The sequence below is a fragment of the Euleptes europaea genome, chromosome 1 (assembly GCF_029931775.1).
Source record: "Euleptes europaea isolate rEulEur1 chromosome 1, rEulEur1.hap1, whole genome shotgun sequence".
In the NCBI taxonomy this organism is placed as follows: Eukaryota; Metazoa; Chordata; class Lepidosauria; order Squamata; family Sphaerodactylidae; genus Euleptes; species Euleptes europaea.
Genome location: NC_079312.1, coordinates 28,167,762 through 28,187,810, shown reverse-complemented (window position 1 = coordinate 28,187,810; position 20,049 = coordinate 28,167,762). Strand labels below are relative to the sequence as shown.

Below are 20,049 nucleotides of genomic sequence, written 5' to 3'. Positions count from 1 at the left end.
GGCCTCCAAGATGAAGGCCACGATCCCCGTGCAGCATCTAGCTAGTTGTGCTATATAATTATATATATAATCATTTTATATTATGATTAATTTTATATAGAAAAGGATTAAAAAGCTGCATCTACAGCAGTGGTTCCCAACCTTTTTTGGACCAGGGACCACTAGGAGTTTTTTGTTCGGTGCAGGGACCCCAAGGTTCAAAATAAAAATGCCGAGGATTTGAAAATAAACTTTAATCATAACTGTTAGTTAAACATTACACTTAGAATAATTTTTGAATATATATTTTTATAATAGAGAACTTATAATTGAAAATATTAATTTATTATGGGTTTATAACTTTGTTTCACGGACCTTAATTTAGTTCTCGTGGACCCCTGGGGGTCCATGGACCCCTGGTTGTGAACCAGTGATCTACAGGGACCTTGCCAAATCCTCAATGATTTATTTTCTGAAATCATTTTCTGAAAACCTCCAGACTAACAAAGACTACAGTCCACAATAGCCATGCGGATTAGCTTTGGATCATTAACAGATCACTTCAGGATACAATGGTTCCATATTAACATACCACACCCTCATTAGCACATTACCTTTGATACTTACAGGACAATGATTAGCACGTTACCTTGGATACTTTTTGCAGGACAATGACTCAGCTCAAACCCAACCCCTTTCTGACTTTATATTACTCTTCCTACACACTTGACACTGAGAGACCCTGTCCTTCAGGGTTACTCCTCTGAAGATGCCTGCCATAGCTGCTGGCGAAACGTCGGGAAAAAATACCAAGACCACGGTCACACAGCCCGGATAACCTACAAGAACCTATTTATTTTCTATTAGAAATAAAAGCTGCAGTCCCAATCGCTATAAGCTAGGCTTCTCACATTGTTCTTGTGGCTTTTCACATACAGGTTGCGTCTCCACTGAAAGGTGTAAGGGAAGAATGTTCCTTGTCCCCCCCCTGCCCCCTCCCATTGTTTAATTTTTGTAACATCTGGCCTGATGAAGTGTTCTGGGTAATGCAGATGCTTGTACACTCCTTGGCATCGTTTAGTGGATCTTAATGAAAGGTAGTAGGAGGGAAGGCAGCATGGTACAGCCCGATCTCGTCAGATCTCGGAAGCTCAGCAGGGTCAGCCCTGGTTAGTATTTGGATGGGAGACCACCGAGGAATACCAGGGTTGCTATGCAGAGAAAGGCACTGGCAAACCATTTCTGTTGGTCTCTTGCTATGAAAACCCCATAAGGGGTCACCATAAGTTGGCTGCGACTTGACAGCACTTTACACACACACACACAGAGTGAAAGGTAGTACATAGATTGTGTTTGTTTTTGGATTTGGACAAGTACAGCTGTAAACAACTTATTTTTCCCTTTGAGGAAAGGTTGGCTGGAACTATAGCAAGTCCAAGCCTTACCCTCCCTCCACATAATCAGAAGACTGGCTTCTGATGCTGGTATAGAGCAAATACCCCACATTTGGGATTTGTTTCAATGACTAGTTATAATGATGCCCTTTTATCCTGGGATCACTGAATTATGCTGATTTGCGGCATGTTCAAGGCAAACGGAAGAGAATATTTCTTTGCAGCCACATGATAACCTGTGGAACTCATTGCCACAAGAGGCAGTGATGGCCATTGATGAAACATGGCTTTTTAAAAAAGACAGCAGTGATGTGGCTATTAAAAAGAGTTACAGTCCATTGTGGTTTCTGGGCTTGCCTTCGCTGTTGCTATTTACATTTTGATCCGAGCCTTTGTTTAAAATTTGTAGTTGGGTGTTTGCTTTGGAGGTTATAGGGAAAAACAGGATATAAATATTTAAGAATGCATAAATATCTAGACAATCTTTTCAGCTAAGTGGAACCTTCATGGACAGAGGGCTCATGTCTCTCCCTGCTGGCCGCACAAGGCCAGGCAACAGGAAATTATCTAGTACATTTTTATCCTGCCCCTTCTTCAAGGAGCTCAGGGCCACAGACACCATTCTTTTCCTCCATTTTATCCTCACAACAACCCTGTGAGGTAGGTTATGGTTGAGGCCCCAGGTTCCCCAGCAAGCCTCATGGCAGAGTGGAGATTCAAACCTGGGTCTTCCAGATACTAAGCTGACGCTTTAACCGCTATGTGACACTGATCCTTTCCACTTTACCCCAAGGGGCTGACTTGACCATTTAACTTACAAGGAAAGTTCCTGATGGCTTGCTGTCCTAGAGGGTGGCCAGCACCCAGGCACAGGCAGAGCCAAGCCCCAGGCAGCTCTGCCAATACTTTGGCAGTCACTTGGCTTGGACCTTTTTGTGGCAATGAGTGGTGTGTCAGCTGACCCATTGTCGCCTCCTGCACACCCACATGAGCACATGAAGCTGCCTTATCAGACCCTTGGTCCATCAAAGTCAGTATTGTCTACTCAGACCGGCAACAGCTCTCAGGCAGAGGTCTTTCATGTCACCTACTTGCCTAGTCCCTTTAACTGGAGATGCTGGGGATTGAACTGGGACCTTCTGCATGCCAAGCAGATGCTTCACCCCTGAGCCACGGCCCCTCCTGCATGCCTTTCTGGATGAGAATTCTCACCACCTAGCAGAGTTTCCAAAGCAAAATGGGTATAAAGCAGGGGCAAGGCCAGTGGCAAAGGCATGCTCAGGTGCTGCCCCCTCCACCCGATCCCCAAGGCCTAAGCCATGCAGGGAATGATAGTGCCAGTGCACACTGTTGGTGCCACTGAGCTGAACAGCCACTGTAGAGCTGGCTTGGAGTACCACAGGGACAGCTCTGTTTGCCTTGCTCCTGGCCTGTTTTAACTTCCCTGTATGCCAAAGCAGGGGAGGGAAGGCAGCATGATATAGCCCGATCTCATCAGATCTCAGAAGATAAGCAGGGTCAACCCTGGTTAGTATTTGGATGGGAGACCACCGAGGAATACCAGGGCTGCTCTGCAGAGGGAGGCACTGGCAAGCCACCTCTGTTAGTCCCTAGCCTTGAAAACACTATTAGGGGTCGCAATAAGTCGGCTGCGACTTGATGGCACTCCACACACACTCATGCCAAAGCAGAACGTCTGTGTTCTTAATGACCACCTCCCCTTCTTTCCTGCTCTCCAGACACATATGTTGATCCATGCACTCCCATGTGCCACATAAATGTCCCCTTGCCACCCCAAGCAGTAGTTTTCGATTGAAAAATGCAACCAATAGAAGTTTATGCAAAACAGGCATGTTTGCATAAAGCTTATTGCTTAAGCCACTGAGGGCAGAACTGGAGTTCTGAAGGCAATGCACCACCCCATCCATTTGCAGGATTTGAATTCAGTCTCCGTTAATTTTGAACACTTTTCAGAGCAGAATTTGCAATTCTGACACTGTTGCTCACCCAAATATCAGTGATGTCACAGAAGAGTAAAGGTAAAAAAGGTAAAGATCCCCTGTGCAAGCACTGGGTCATTCCTGACCCATGGGGTGATGCCACATCCCAACGTTTCCTAGGCAGACTTTGTTTATGGGGTGGTTTGCCAGTGCCTTCCCCAGTCATCTACACTTTACCCCCAGCAAGCTGGGTACTCATTTTACCGACCTTGGAAGGATGGAAGGCTGAATCAACCTTGAGCCGGCTACCTGAAACCAACTTCCGTTGGGATCGAACTCAGGTCGTGAGCAGAGCTTGGACTGCAGTACTGCAGTTTACCACTCTGCGCCACGGGGCTCCTCATAGAAGAGTAGCATCACATTTTATGTAGCAACTGTGCTTGCCACCCCTACCCTTTGTAAAGAGATTCCCAGCGCATGTCCTCTTATATCTGGACAACTTGGTGGGTTTGCTACAAGAAATACAGGTGTAGCCATGGCAAATACAATTGCTGCATAAAATCTACAGTGATTCAAAGACTCCAGAACGCACAAGTCATTTGCAATAATACCATGTGCATCACAGTTAAGCTAATGAAGAAAAATGTGTGACTAACAAAATCATCCTTTTATTGTCATATGACAGGCACCAAACAAGCCTAGCATGAAATCCACAACATCCCCCATGAAGCTATCTTATACTGGGTCAGATCCTTGGTCTATCAAGGTCAGGACTTCCTATGTAGATTGGCAGGGTCTCAAGTAGAGGTCTTTCACATCACCTTCTACCTGATGCTTAGAATCATAGACTCATAGAGTTGGAAGGGGCCATACAGGCCATCTAGTACAACCCCCTGCTCAATGCAGGATTAGCTTTTAGCTGGAAATGCCGGGGATTGACCCTGGGACCTTCTGAGTGCCAAGCAAATGATCTACCACAAAGCCACAGCCCCAAAATGTCTTTATTCTCTCCAGTTTTGGAGAACAGCATCAACTTCTAGAAGTCATTTTTAACCAAGGAGCTGATCTCTTCCCCCCGCCCCAAAGGAATAGTTTAAGATCAGCTGCTGTTATCTCAAATCCTAGAAAGGACAACTGGGAGTGTTCAAAACAGTTCAAAAGTGCCCTGGTCCTTTCTCCTGGAAGGCAAAGCACAAGTGCTTCTTCATTGGGTAGAAGAATTACTGGGTTCTACTGGAGGGTTAAGGGCTTCCCCTGAGCCAAAATGCTTCTGTGGGTTTGAACACTGTCTGCAGTTTCCCTGCACATCACTCCCTCAGCGAAAAGAGGTTTCTCTCATGAGTGAGGTTGTGTTGTAGTTAGCAAGACATAACGAACAGACAGGAATGCTTTCCTTGAATTCACAACATCCACACTTCCTGGCAATAAGGATTCTCTGATGTGAACTGAGCAAGCTGGCTCAGTTCCTGCCAGTTTGGAGGCTCTGAAGGGCAACCAAGCAAAAGCGTTATGTATTCTCCCCTCCCTCAGGCCTGAGCAGTTAATGGCAGCAGGTGACCACTGCAAGGGACGAGGGGAATCCCTACCCACAATTCATAGAATCATAGATCATAGAATCGTAGAGTTGGAAGGGTCCATAAACAGGCCATCTAGTCCAACCCCCTGCTCAATGCAGGATTAGCCTAGAGCATCCCTGACAAGTGCTTGTCCAGCCTCTGCTTAAAGACTGCCAGTGAGGGTGAGCTCACCACCTCCCTAGGTAGCTGATTCCACGGAAGGTGGGTATGAGGGTCTGTGTGTCTTTGCCTTGAGTGAGGCCTTTGCATTTGTCTGGTTCCCCCCCCCCTCTCCCTGGACTCGTAAAAGCAGTCCAGGCCTCTGGCCTTTCCTTGGTTCAGGCGTGGCGTCTGACAAGGCCCAGGTTGGAATGTCTCTCCCTCCTTCCCACGTCCCTCCCAAACTCTTACTGACTCCCTTCCTCCGGCTCTGACCTTGGAGGCAATAGATAGTACTAACAAGCTCCCTGGCTCTTTGATGTTTGTACCATGCACAGTTATGTTTCCCATAATATACGTTTGACATCTGTTACCCTGTAGGGGTTATAATTCTGTCGTTGTGAAATCATAGTCACTTGCAACTTTACCAGTGTATGGCTTACACCTTCTGAAGCTCTCAATAAAGATCCTTGTTTCTGCATGACTGTCTGAGCAAGTGGCTTTATGGGATTTGCACAGAGAGGTGGGGAACCCTCACATTAAGTTGCAAGTCTCTGCCGCGTTGACCTGCTCCTGTACCGTTCCTGGACAGCTATGGCAGGCAACGGGGATGACAATGGCAAGCCGGATGACGGCGACCAGAAGGACAACGCTGTACCCAAAAGACCTGACCTACCCCCTTTGGAAGGGAAGTCAACTGGGAAGACGACCAGTGCAACCGACTCTGGATCAGGTTTGGGAACAAAGGCCAAGCAAACTCGCTTGGAGAGCTGGCTGGAAACTCCCAGCCATTGGTCGCTCCCGAAGAGCGACGCGCAGTCAAGACGGACTGTGGTTCATGGGTTGGAGTTCGAGGACGATCCCGCCCGAAAGGAAGCCCTGCTACTTCATCAGATGGATGAGGAGCGGCTGCGCTGGCAGACAGAGCGCCAGGATTTACTGGACCGGATGGATACCATGCAAGCAGTGATGCTGGAGATGGCCCGAGCCATGGATGAACTGAAAGTTCAAACTCCACCCGTGGACCCGCCGGACGGAGGACGACAGCCACCCGTGGCCCCCGCACCTCCCATCCGTCCCACTCCACCGGCTCGCAGAGATTTGAAAATCACGTACAACGGGTCGAGTGACCAGCTAACGTTTTTTATGGTGCAAGTGGACATTTTTATGCGCGAACAGGCCCGGACTTTTACCTCGGAAGACTCCCGGGTCCAATACGTGGCTTCTCTCTTACAAGGTGAGGCGGCCGCCTGAACGGTACAGCAGTATGAGCTCCGCTCCCCGGTCCTGCGAAGCCTCGATGACTTCATGGTCGCCCTTCGACACCGCTTCGAGGACCCGCATTTGGGTGAGCGAGCAAAGACTGCCTTGCAACAACTGTGCCAAGGGACTAAATCTGTCACGCAGTATGCAAGCGAGTTCCAGTCGCTCTCGAGCCGCATTTTGGACTGGAGTGAAGCTACCCGGGTGCAGTGTTTCCGCGAAGGTTTGAACCCGGATTTGCAACACTGGGCCTTCATGCAGGGCAACCCTCCTGATGTTGAGGGCTGGGTTCACCACGCCGCTGACATCGAAAACCGAAAGCAATTGCTGCTCCTGTCCCGACAGCGCACCAGGCGGGAGACCAAGCCCCGTGGAGACAGACCCGGCGGTCCGAAGGACTCTCGTCCCCCCTCGGGGGGAGGGCATGACCGAACGCCGCAAATGCTTTGAGAGTGGGGTCTGTCTCGTTTGCGGAGGAAAAGGACACTTTGCTTCTCAATGCCCTTCACGACCCGGACGTCCGGGACCGCCTCGTCCGGCAACGACCGAGCCTGAGAAACCCCCTCCCGAGGGGCAACCTCGCCGCCGGAGTGGCGCACCGAGCCGACGAAGCGCACCCTCAGCCTTGCAAGCACGCTCCGAGGTCGCAGCTCCGGATTCTACCGGCCCATCGGGGTCACGGATTACAAATGAAGCCTTTGACTCATCGGAGTCACGGATTACAAATACTGCAACTGCTTCCTCCAGTGAGGAGGAGGACTGGGACCTGCCGGCAAAAAACGCCGTCGGTCTGCTGTAAGGGGGGCTCCTCAGCAGACCGCTCCGAACGTTGTGCAAGGAGCTCCACTAATGGTAAGCGCTCAAGAAGACAATGTGTATGTAAAGGTCAAACTCTCACTACCAAAAGGGGGGCCCACGTTAGAATTCACGGCCCTAGTGTATTCGGGTTGTGCCCGCACCATGATGAGCGAAGAGGCTGCCCAACTGTTGCGCGTTAAGCGGAAGCGGTTACCCGAACCCATCCACTTTTCCCAGATGGATGGCAGTGACTTTAAGAAGGGACCCGTAACCCACCGCACCGCAGCAGTCATCATGGCTATAGGGGAGCATTGGGAGCGCCTTTATTTTACCATTGCCCCCATCGTCGCACCTATTGTGTTAGGGATGAATTGGTTACTGGGGCACAATCCCACCATAGACTGGGTTGAGCGGACGCTCACCTTTCCCCGCAACCCGTGTGAACTTCATGATAGAGACCGAGTACTGCACACCCCCGCAGCCGCCCTCGTAGGGGCCCCTTCCGTCGGGACTCCGCTGCCCCAGCTCCCCAACGAGTATTCCCAGTTTGCCGATGTGTTTGACGTGCGAGAATGCGACGAGTTACCCCCCCACCGGGAGACGGACTGTGCCATTGAGATAGTGGGAGATGGCAAATTGTCCAAAGGAAAGGTTTACCCCATGAGTCCAAATGAAAAAGCAGTGTTGCGGGAGTATTTGGACACCAATTTGGCACGGGGTTTCATTCACCCGTCTAAAGCTCCATACTCGGCCCCCGCCTTCGTCAAGAAAAAAACGGGGGACTTGAGACTGTGTATTGATTTTCGTAGACTGAATGCAGTCACTCAGTCTAATGCATACCCCCTCCCTCTCATTCCAGACCTTCTCGCACAGTTGAAAGAGGGCCGAATCTTCACCAAATTGGATTTGGTGGAGGCCTACCACCGAGTTCGCATACGAGAAGGGGACGAGCCAAAGACTGCCTTCTCCAGTTGTTTTGGAATGTTTGAATATTTAGTGATGCCGTTCGGACTTTCGGGGGCTCCGAGTGTGTTTATGCAATTAATTAATGAAGTGCTTCATGATTTATTGTTCCGTGGGGTGGTGGTCTTCCTGGACGACATTCTCATTTATACGAAAACCAAGGAGGAGCATGTACAATTGGTACGCGAAGTGCTGCAACGGCTGTGCGAGCACAAGCTGTTTGCTAAGGTCTCTAAATGTGATTTTCATCAACCATCCATTACCTTCTTGGGGTACGTGATCTCCCATCAAGGCTTAGAAATAGATCCCGAAAAGGTTCGAGCAGTAATGGAATGGGACCCCCCCACCACGCGCAGACATTTACAGCAATTTTTGGGTTTTGCTAACTTTTACCAAAACTTCATCCCCAATTTTGCCCAAGTAGCGCTCCCCCTCACTTCGCTTCTGCGCACGAAAGGGAAAGGGGCGGGAGCCGCCTTGCCCTCGGCTCGGTTGCAGTGGAGTTCGGACTGCCAGCAGGCTTTCGATACGCTCAAGCTGCTTTTCTCGTCCGAACCCATTCTTGCGCACCCTGATTGTGAAAAGCCTTTCGTGGTTCAGGTCAATGCTTCCGACGTTGCTATGGGAGGGGCCCTCTTGCAACGGGACGAGAACGGTCTGCTGAGACCTTGTGCCTATTTTTCTAAAAAATTCTCCCAATCCGAAATCAACTGGGCCATTTGGGAGAAGGAAGCCGCCGCGGTTAAACATGGCCTTACCATTTGGAGGCATTTCCTGGAAGGGGCAGAGATCCCTTTTGAGGTTTGCAGCGATCACAAGAACCTAGAGGCCCTGAAAGGGGCCCGAAATCTCAACGCAAAACAAATTCGTTGGGCACAGTTTTTTGCCAAGTTCCGCTTTGTCCTGAAACATGTGCCAGGGAAGGACAATGCGTTAGCGGATGCTCTTTCTAGGCTTCCCCAGTACCGCAATGACTTTGACCGTCCGGTGGATTCCTTGTTTACCCCTGAACAGAGGGGGGAGGTTTCGGGACTTGCAGTGACCACCCGATCCCAATCCCACCGTCAGGAGGTTCCCCCCCTTAAGGGAATCCCGGAGGCTTTTCAACAGCGGCTCCGGGACGCTTCTCAGAGGGAGGCGGATTTGCAGGTTCTCCCCACAAATCTCGACCGAGAGGGCTCCTTGTGGCTGCAGGGGGGTAAGCCTTACGTCCCCGAGGCGCTCCGAAAAGAGGTGTTGGGACTGGTTCACGGGGCCAAGCTTGCGGGGCACTTTGGGTTTGTCAAGACTTTGCATCTCTTGCGACGCCAATTTTGGTGGCCAGGCATGAGGGCCGATGTGGAATTGTATGTGCGCAGCTGCCCCATCTGCGCCACGGCCAAAAAACGGATGGGAAAACCCCCCAAAAAACGGATGGGAAACCCCCCCCCCGGACTATTAAAGCCTCTAGAGACCCCAACCATGCCCTGGGAAGAGATCGCCATGGATTTTATCACTGATTTACCCCCAAGTCGGGGAAAAACGGTACTGTGGGTGATAACAGACTTATTTTCTAAACAGGTTCACTTTGTTCCTTGTGCGGGACTACCATCGGCCCAGAAGTTGGCTAAACTGTTTATTAGTCACGTGGTGAAGCATCATTCGGTCCCGAGAAAGGTCCTCTCCGACAGAGGGGCCCAGTTCGTTGCCAAATTCTGGAGAGCCTTCCTGAAAGTCATGGGGGTGGAAGAGCAAGGACTTTCTTCAGCCTATCACCCCCAGACTGATGGCCAGACCGAACGTGTCAATGCTGTAGTAGAATGTTATCTCAGGTGTTATGTCAATTATCACCAGGATGATTGGGTAGACCTGTTGCCTTTTGCTGAATATGCCTATAATAATGCCCCCCATTCCTCCACAGGTTTCAGTCCGTTTCGAGTGGTTTATGGAAAGGACTTTGGGTCCTTTGGTTCCCCCAACATCACTCCTGAACTCGAGGGGGTTCAGGAGGTCCAAGATTGGGTACAAGTAGTGCAGACCACTTGGCCCTGGCTGCAGGAAAACCTGGAAAGGGCCAAGCGCAAATACAAAGACCAGGCCGATAAGCATCGGTACCCAGGGTGGGAACTCAAGGTGGGAGAGCAGGTTTACCTCTCCACCAAGAACCTACGGTCACTTCGGCCTTGCAAAAAGCTTAGTGACAGGTATGTAGGTCCCTTCCCCATCACCCGGGTGATCAATGACGTCACGGTGGAGTTGGAACTTCCCAAGTCTCTTCGGGGGGTGCATCCGGTGTTCCATATCAGTCTACTTAAACCGTACGTCGCTGCCCCTCAGTTCCACCCCCTCCCTAAGTCTGAAGTTCCTACTGTTGTGGGAGGGGAATTGCATCTTGAGGTTTCTAAAGTGTTGGACTCTAAGCTGAAAAAGGGGAAACTATTCTATTTGATCCGCTGGAAGCACCTGGGCGCCGCCCAGGATGAGTGGGTAGCTGTTCCCCATGTGGCGGCTCCCCGCCTGGTTCGAGAGTTTCACTCTGCCTATCCTGACAGGCCTCCTCCACCCGGACTTGGGGGAGGGGGGCCTTAAGGGGGGCAGAATGTGAGGGTCTGTGTGTCTTTGCCTTGAGTGAGGCCTTTGCATTTGTCTGGTTTCCCCCCCCTCTCCCTGGACTCGTAAAAGCAGTCCAGGCCTCTGGCCTTTCCTTGGTTCAGGCGTGGCGTCTGACAAGGCCCAGGTTGGAATGTCTCTCCCTCCTTCCCACGTCCCTCCCAAACTCTTACTGACTCCCTTCCTCCGGCTCTGACCTTGGAGGCAATAGATAGTACTAACAAGCTCCCTGGCTCTTTGATGTTTGTACCATGCACAGTTATGCTTCCCATAATATACGTTTGACATCTGTTACCCTGTAGGGGTTATAATTCTGTCTTTGTGAAATCATAGTCACTTGCAACTTTACCAGTGTATGGCTTACACCTTCTGAAGCTCTCAATAAAGATCCTTGTTTCTGCATGACTGTCTGAGCAAGTGGCTTTATGGGATTTGCACAGAGAGGTGGGGAACCCTCACCACTGAAGCAAGGCAAAAAAAGTCACCTCCCATAGAATCATAGAGAATCATAAGAGTTGGAAGGGACCACCAGGGTCATCTAGTCCAACCCCCTGCACAATGCAGGAAATTCACATCTCTTATGATTCCTCCCCCCCACACCCTCAGTGACCCCTACTCCATGCCCAGAAGATGGCCAAGATGCCCTCCCTCTCATGAACTGCCTAAGGTAATAGAATCAGCACTGCTGACAGATGGCCATCTAACCTCTTCTTAAAAACCTCCGGGGAAGGAGAGCCCACCACCTCCCGAGGAAGCAGGTTCCACTGTGGAACCGCTCTAATGGTTGGAAAATTCTTCCTAATGCCTAGACAGAAACTCTTTTGATTTAATTTCAACCTGTTGATTCTGGTCCGGCCTTCTGGGGCAACAGAAAACAACTCGGCACCCTCCTCTATATGACCACCCTTCAAGTACTTGAAGATGGTTCTCATCTCACCTCCCATTAGGTTAATGAAAAGCAGCCAGACTCTCAGATAGGCAACAGTCTCTCCATAGAAATGTGAAGAATTACTGGATCTGAAGGACCCTAATGGGGCTACCAAGGGGGCTACCTCCGTGGTGGAGCTTCCGATGAGTGATGACGTTGGAGCTCTGGCTGAAAGATTTCCCGCAGTCAGGACACACGTAGGGCTTTTCACCAGTGTGAATTCTCCGGTGCTTAGTGAGAGAGGAGTTGACATTGAAGCTCTTTCCACAGTCGGAGCAGACATAGGGCTTCTCCCCGGTGTGGACTCTCAGGTGCGTCGTCAAGTGGGCCCGCTGGCTGTAGCTTCTTCCACAGTCCAGGCATGTATAGGGCTTCTCACCCGTGTGGATCCTCTGGTGCCTGGCCAGGTTGGAGATGACCGTGAAGCTTTTCCCACAGTCCCCACAGATGTAGGGGGTCTCCCCCGTGTGGGTACGCTGGTGGGTGATGAGATAGGAGCTGGTGGTAAAACTCTTCCCACAGTCCGCACACTTGAAGCGTTTCTCCCGGCGGTAGGGGCTCGGCTGCTGCCTGGCCGGGTGGGGCCGCGCGGCAAGGCTCTTTCCACAGTCTGCGCAGTCAAACGGCTTCTCCTCCACGTGGATGCGCTGGTGGGTGATCAGCTTGGAGCTGATGGTGAAGCTTTTCCCGCACTCAGGGCAGACGTAGGGCTTCTCACCTGTGTGGAGCCTCTGGTGTGTGATGAGGTTGGAGCTGCCGCCGAAGCGCTTCCCGCAATAACGGCACTCGTAGGGCTTCTCGCCCGTGTGGATTCGCCGATGTTTGATCAGGTCAGAGCTGACATTGAAGCTTTTCCCGCACTCCGGGCACTGGTAAGGCCTCTCCCCAGTGTGGAGGCGCTGGTGGGTGATCAGGTGGGACCTTTGGCTGCAGCAGCGCCCACAGTCGGGGCACTGGTAAGGCTTCTCTCCGGTGTGGCTCCTCTGGTGGCGGAGAAGGTTGGACACGACGTTGAAGCTTTTCCCACACTCGTTGCATGCGTATGGCTTTTCCCCTGTGTGGATACGCTGATGGGTGATGAGGGCCGAGCTGTGGCCAAATCCTTTCCCACAATCGGGACATTTGTGGGGTTTCCCCACAATGTGGGTCCTCTGGTGGCGGACAAGGATTGAGAAGGCACCGAAGCCTCTCCCACAGTCAGCACACTGGTGGAGCTTCTTGCCCTGGTGAAGTCTCTGCCGGCTAATGAGGTTGGAGGGTCTGGCCATAAGGATTTTCCTGTGCTCCTTGATATAGGGACTGGGTCCCTGGTGGATTGTAGAGTCTTGAGCACGCCCCAGGATTTCTATGTAGGAAGGGGGGCTAGTCCATCTTTCTCCAAAATAGCTTTTCCCCTTTTTCTCGTGGTATTCCCTGTCCTTAATGTCTGAGGACATACTCCTTCTGCAAACTCCTGACAAAGGCACCCGCGACTCCACAGCATCTGGATTCTCCTCTTCGTTCTCACTCCCTGAAAAGAAATCCACACATGGGTGAGTTTTTCAGATTTTCTCTGGGTCCTGAGATGCCCTTCTCCACAACAAAAGGGCTGAAATACACTCTGAAAACCCTCATCCTGTATGAATTTTACAACAGACATCTGCGTTGGCATGAACTTGTTGGCATTGTGCCCCGCTGGGCTACAAGGTGTGACAAAAGAAAAAATGGGAAATAACATAACCAAAAATAAATTGAATTAAGAACCGAAGAAGTTTAAGATAATATAAATGTAAGCTCAATATCTACAGCAGGGATGTCAAACTCAATTGCTATGAGGGCTGGATATGACCTAAATGTCACTTGGTCGGGCCGGCCCATGCCTCGCCAGCCCAGATCGAGAGTGGGGGTGGGGGAGGCTGCTTGGCTTGCAAGTCGCATAAGAGCTCTCAAAACGGGCTGCATCCAGCCCTCGGGCCTTATGATTAACATCCCTGATCTATAGGTTAAAACATAAATATGAACATGTAGGAATATAGAAAAGAACATGTCGCCCCAAACAGTAGCCTCACAAGTGCACACAAATAAAAAGAACCATTATTGACCCTGACCAGATGCTTTTCAGCCCATTGGCCTTCCTCAGTGGTCAAATAATATTAATCATACAAAAAAGCCCCAGGCATTAAAATAGTACACTAATAACCTCAAAACTAGACCAAGATGAAATGTAACACTAATAATTCTCTGTGACCAAAGGCAGAAATTTAAGTCAAAGGCCTCTTACGTAGTGTCTTGCTGCCTTGGCCAGGTACTTGTAGCGTTGATGGTAAATCAGTTAGGTACCTTTCTCTCCTGGTCAAAAGATGAATTGATGTCTGGAGCCAATAGTAGTGCTACAGGCCTTAGGCTTTTACACTGACGTGCATCTTTTTTGGGGGTGTATGTTTTGCACCAGTGAGGGGCTCTGGGTTCTTGTAACAGAACTGAACATAACGTCCCTATTATGCCTCTGTCCTCCCATCAGTGACCCGTGCAATCTTGCATGGGGAAGTTGCACCAGCGCAGCTGCAGCATCCTAAATTGATGCACAGATGCAGCATTCCTGGGTATTTTGCTCCAGTGATGCTGTACCCCAACCCACTATGTTGTACTTCATATGTGATCCTGCCTAGGCTTCACCTTGCAGAACACACGACAACACAGAGATTCAGGAAAACAACATTTGGTTTTCTGGCATGGAAGGAAGTCGGGAGATGCCACACTATTATTTTGGGGCATGGAGGTTTGCATTCCAGTACTTGTGTTCTCTATAATTGCTTTTAAAACGTTTACAATATGGATTTGCTGGTTTGATACGGTGCTCCCAGTGGTCTCTCACCTGGGCACAAAGCAGATCCACACCTGCTTGGCTCTGGCAATACTACAACATCAGGTGTTGCCAGACCATGCTCTGGGCACAACCTGTCCTTAGGGTTTTGAATTCTGAAAAAAGCATTTGGTGTCAACAGTAGCATTTCACGAGCCAGTGTGGTAGAGCAGTTAGGGTGTCAAACGAGGAGCGAGGAGATCCGAGTTCAAGTCTCCGCTCCATGAAGCTTGCTGGGTGACCTCAAACCGGTAACTTGCCTTCCATCTAACCTTCCTCACAGAGTTGTTGTGAAGATAAAATAGGGAAGGTAGAACCTGTCGCATCATTTTTAAATGAACAGGACCCCTTCTTGGCTTTAAAGATGGGAAATCTATGGGGTGGTGGTGGAGCACCCCTTCTGCCCTCCTCGAACGTTTAAAAAGGAAGGAATAGGGATGACAGCAGGAGTCCAACACTCGCCAGGTGAGCTCCTGACCTGGGTAAGAGGAGACTGAGCAAGGGGAGCTCACAAAGACTTCCTGGGAGTCCCAGCAGTTGTCCTCATCTGGGTCGTTGCTGGTTCTTGGGCTCTCTGCTTCCTCTGTGCAGTGGGGATAGAGACCCCAGGGTGCTTCTTCCCCTTCTGGTTGGGGCCTCTCTGTCGACCTTGGGGATCCTGTGCAATTTTTTTTTTTAACAAACAAGAATTGTGTGTCAGACAAAAGATTAAGATGGAAGTCTGGAGGGTCCTATTGTGTTGCTAGGGGGGAAATTCTTGAAGCAGCACATGAAGGGCCAGAGCAAAAGCATGTGACAAGCATTTTTTCCACTAATTGAAATCAGAGGTAACCATGTATAGTGGTCCTTCCAACCATATAACGATTCCAAGCTTTGTTCCCATGGAAAACCAAAATCTTTGGGTCTCAAGTGGGAGAAAGACTGGAAAGATGAAACTTACAGGAACTGATGGAAGGGCACCTCCAGGAGGGATGCCTGTGGCTTAATTTGACTCAATGCAGGAAATTTCATCCTGGACGTGGAAAGGTGGGGCTGTGGCTCAAGGGCAGAGCACCTGCTTTGCATGCAGAAGGTCCTGGGTTCAATCCCTGACATCTCCAGTTAAAAAGGATTGGGTAGGAGGTGATAGGAAAAACACTGAGACCCTGGAGATCTGCTGCCAGAGTAGACAATATTGTCCTTGAAAGACCACTTGTATGAGTCAGTAGAAGGCAGCTTCATATGCTCAAAAACTGACAGAGAGGTAGGTCTTTCTCAGTTTTGTAGGTGACACAGTGCATGGCTGGTTATAGTTGTAGAGCAGTTGTCTTGGTTAGTTCTGATAAATACATGAGATGCTGGCATAACAACTACCTAGCTGTATAACCCCCCACCCCAACATGAGACATTATCCCCAGATCTCTGCTTGAACTTATCTTTCCCCATACTTTGTGATTCATCCCCTTTCTTGACTGTCTTGACTTTATGCTTTAAGCCTCTGGGTAAGATTCATTAATTTTTAACATAATTATTTTATGTTAAATAAAATAATTTATTTTAAGTGCCCAGATGAATAATGTATAGTGCATAATAATGCTTATTAATAGAGAATAATGCATTTATTAAACTTTTTTCTAACCTATTCTCTCCAAAGGCACTGAGGCAGCTTATAGATAATTATTGGGGAAAAAGGTGTGAAATGATCACACATTAGAGCAGCAACAGCAAAACAGACAAATCGTGTACACTAAAAATAGCAGCAACAATAGTATCTTTCTTAAGAGCCTTAAAACAAGAGCAGCAATAAAATAAAATTTGAAATAACACAAGACATTAAAACTGACTGGCACACAAAGAAAAAAAAAAGAGTAGCATTGTAAGATCTAACTTTTTGCCCATTTGGTCTCTGCTATGAACAAATGAGCTGGCATGACCATTTGCCGGCATAAGTACCCCTTTAACCTGGGATAAGGGGCACTTACCCCATCCTGGGGGCAAACACACCAGTGTCGGGGAACTGCAGAGCTGCGCCGGCCCCCGCTGCCAGTGCAGCCACACTGGCAGGGAATTCCAAGAAGGGAAAGCCCACAGCGGCGTGTGGGGCATTCCCAGGCCATTCCAAGGGGTTTAGACTGGAGTAACTCTGCACCCCAGAAGAAGCATTGGCCAAGAAATTCTATGTATCGTTGCCGTATCCCACTGCAGTTGTCCAGGGGCTATGCAGGGCCTCAGATGTACAAGGAATCTTTACCTGGGGATGTTGCACAGTCATCTTCATCATTGCATATGGGGGACGCTTGCCCAGGATCAGGCAAACCAGACGTTTTCTCCCTTTCTTCATCGTCCTGCTCAGATGCTTCCAGCTCCTGAAACAGCAATGGTCCTGACTCAGTGTGTCTGCAGATTTGGTAAAATTATCCCCCCCCCCCGGCTGACTGCAGGGTGTAAACATCTGTTCCCCAGGACACATGTACTCCCTGCTAAAAAGAATCGATGTAGGATATCAAGAACCACCTGACCCCTCTTGTACGATTTCCTCTTGGGCGGCATAATTTATGAAACTATTCTTCACCATTTTATTCCAGTGTTGCTCGTCAAGGGGGTAGCTGGGGATGGTAGTGGGAGCCTGTAATCCCAGCTGCTGGGAAAGCTGGAGGATGGCAGATCACTGGAGCTCAGGAGTTCTGGGATGCAGAGGGCCAGGCCGATCGGGTGTCCATATTCAGCACGTCATTGATATGGTGAACCGCAGGAAGCCACAGGGCCCACCAGGTTGCTCAAGGAGGGCTGAACTGTCCCAGGTCCGAGATGAATGCTAGTCAAGGAGTGGAACAAAAAGCAACACAAGGCTCTGAAGCCTCTACCACAATCCCTGGAAGTCTTATTCAGCCACTTCTCTGGTCCCTGAGATGTCAGTGGCAGTCACATCTTTTTCCTTTCCTTTTCAAACTCCCATGACCCAAAAGTCTTGAGCAGTAAATGGAGAGCCTTTATTTCTTTAAAGAAAATATGGTGGATACTTGGCCACCACCAATGTTGTTCTTGGATCTCTATCCACCAGCAAAAGGGGGACTATTTTATCTTTTGTTACGGTGGCAGGTAATTTAATTAAAATGGGGGTAATCCATTGATCGCGATACAAGTTGTATTGGGGACATTACAACATCGTATGAAATAGTGTATCACCTTTCTTCAGATCACATGGACAAAGTCCATCTGAATAAGGTAAGTTATTGTATCTTCCATTTAGCACCGCTGAAGGAGCAGTGTTCAAGCGAGTGAGCATAAAAGCTCTATGATAACAAGGGATTGTTAGATTGCTAAAATAAGCTGGGCTTCGCAAAGATGGAAGGATACCCCATAATTGGGTAAAGTATACTCTCCGAGCATGCATTATAGAGCTGGAATAATCTGGTTTTTAATATAATTATTGATGGTTAATATAGATTCTCTTTTTGCCATACTTAGTAAGGTAATCTTAAATAGGCCTAGGTATGATAATTTCTTATCAACTTCTTGCATCCACCTTTTAAAGAATACATTCATGGCTATAACAACTAGAAATTTGTTCCTTTATTTTAAGATGCAAGTTTAGACTTTTAGAAAGTTGAATTCTCCATCATGCCATATCCCTAACTGTGCCATAAGTGCTGTCAAGTCACAAGCAACTTATGGCAACCCCAGCAAGGGGCCTTCAAGCAAAGCAAGAAGCAGGGGTGGTTTGCCATCACCTTTCTTTGCAGGGCCTTCCTTGGTGGTCCCCCATCCAAGTACTGTCCCTGCTTAGCTTCAAAGATCGTAGGAAATTGGTCTACGTCACTCCGCCTTCCTTCCTCAGGCCTGCCTAAGCCCCCAAGACATTTTACCAAGCTATCTTTCAAGGGTGTCACTGAAGCCCTCAGAAGGCAAAAAGCAGCCAGGCCCATTCCTCTACATCAGGGGTATCCAATCTTTTGGCTTCCCTGGGCCACATTGGAAGAAGAAGAAGAATTGTCTTGGGCCCTACATAAAATACAATAACACTAACTATAGCTGATTCATGATGTTTTAAGTAAGTTTACGATTTTGTGTTGGGCTGTCCTGGGCCGCATGTGACCCGGGGGCCGCAGTATGGACAAGCCTGCTCTACATGGAACATATTTGATTTAATTTTTACTGTTGTTTCCATTGTCTTTAAATTCCTGTGCGTGCACTCAGAGCCAATTTTTGAAGATAAAGCAGGATAAATAAATAAATAAAATTTAAAAATTGGGGTTTGGTGATATTCAGGACCCAGTGACCACAGCTGTAAACAAACATCTGTTTTCAGTATATATTGACTCATCATATTTGCATTGTTCCCTTCCGCTGCAAAGGGTTGGGGATTGAACCTAGCTGGTCACAGATGCAATGGCTGCCCAGGCACTATAGCTTAATTGTAAAGTTACCCCATCTCAACCCAGAGATCCTGCCAATATCTTGAGGAGTTCCAAGGAGGCTGTGCCTCCTACCTAGTTCTTCCTAACAGTCCCCCTTTTCTACCACTGGTGTCAAATAAGCCCCCCAGGCACACACACCCAGTAATATTTGAAAGATCTCCTACTTACCTGAGACAGCTCTGCTGTAGCCATTCCCTTGCTCAGGGCAGGATGCAGGGGCTTGGTGTACTGATACTACGCAGCCTATTACAGAAGGAAAAGCAACAGGGAAACGGGTTTCAAATGGACTCAAGGGCACCATGTTACTTTCCATACAAGCAGAAATGATGGGCAGTTTTCCTTTCTGGGAACACTTCAAAATGTATTTATACTCTGCTTTTTTTCTGCAAACGGGACCCAAAACGATTTACATCATTCTCTCCTCCTTCATTTTATCCTCACAACAGCAACCATGTGAGGTAGGCTAACCTGAGGCAGCAGCTAGGCTGCTGTCACCCAGTGATCTTCCATGGCAGTGTGGGGATTTGAATCTGGTTCTCCCAGATCTTAGTCTGACATCTAACCACTACACTATGCTGCCTTAAAACACATCACGATCTTACAAATAATCAAATTATTGACTGGGTGGTATAGTGGTTAGAGTACTGGACCTGGACTGGGGAGACCTGGGTTCAAATCTTTGTCTATGTCATTAAACTCAATTAGTGATCTTGGGCACAGGTTTGATATAATGGAAACAAGTGAGAACACTAGTCCATATAAGCTCCTTTGGGGTAGGGTGGGATATAATTGTGGGGAAGGGAATGAATACGTCCTTCTTTGGCTTGTGATTTAGTAGAAGAGCATCTGCTTTGCATGCAGAAAGTCCCCCTGACTTCTTCAGTGAAATGGGAGACTTCTTTGTGGGAGCCCCCGGAGGGCTGCTGCCAATCAGACTAGACAATAGATGGACCAATTATATGATTCAGCATAAGGCAGCATCATACATATATAGGATGGTAACCTAAGTCTCCAAATACCAGAAAATATCAGACTGTAAGGGACTGTCCCTAAGATAGTTTGCAGGGCAAGCAGATTTACAGGCAAAAGGTAATTGGCTTTTCCTGCCTCTAAGAAGATACTACAATGCATTGAAAAAAAATACACACCTATCTTTTTTACAGAATGCTTTGCTGGACAGAGAAGGCTGCCATATTTCCCACTTCTACACTAGTCCCCAAACAAAGGTATTATTCTACCTA

General features: G+C 48.7%; 1 protein-coding gene across 1 annotated transcript; it reads right to left on the bottom strand.

Annotated features, from left to right (window-relative positions):
• Positions 1–11,649: 11,649 nt before the first annotated feature.
• Positions 11,650–19,000, bottom strand: LOC130474560 (zinc finger protein OZF-like). The gene is made up of 4 exons (XM_056846234.1): positions 18,977–19,000; positions 16,642–16,756; positions 14,890–14,994; positions 11,650–13,079 (listed from the first exon to the last, which is right to left on the bottom strand). Exons 1-4 carry the CDS (start codon positions 18,998–19,000, stop codon positions 11,650–11,652), a joined length of 1,674 nt encoding a protein of 557 aa, XP_056702212.1.
• Between the last annotated feature and the right edge of the window lie 1,049 nt (positions 19,001–20,049).

Excerpts from the sequence above, each read along its gene's own strand:
- LOC130474560 (XM_056846234.1), bottom strand. The coding sequence starts at position 19,000 with ATGGCTACAGCAGAGCTGTCTCAG. Across the intron at positions 16,757-18,976 it reads CTACAGCAGAGCTGTCTCAG|GAGCTGGAAGCATCTGAGCA; the intron begins GTAAGTAGGAGA and ends TTGCTGTTTCAG. Across the intron at positions 14,995-16,641 it reads TGACTGTGCAACATCCCCAG|AGGAAGCAGAGAGCCCAAGA; the intron begins GTAAAGATTCCT and ends CCCACTGCACAG.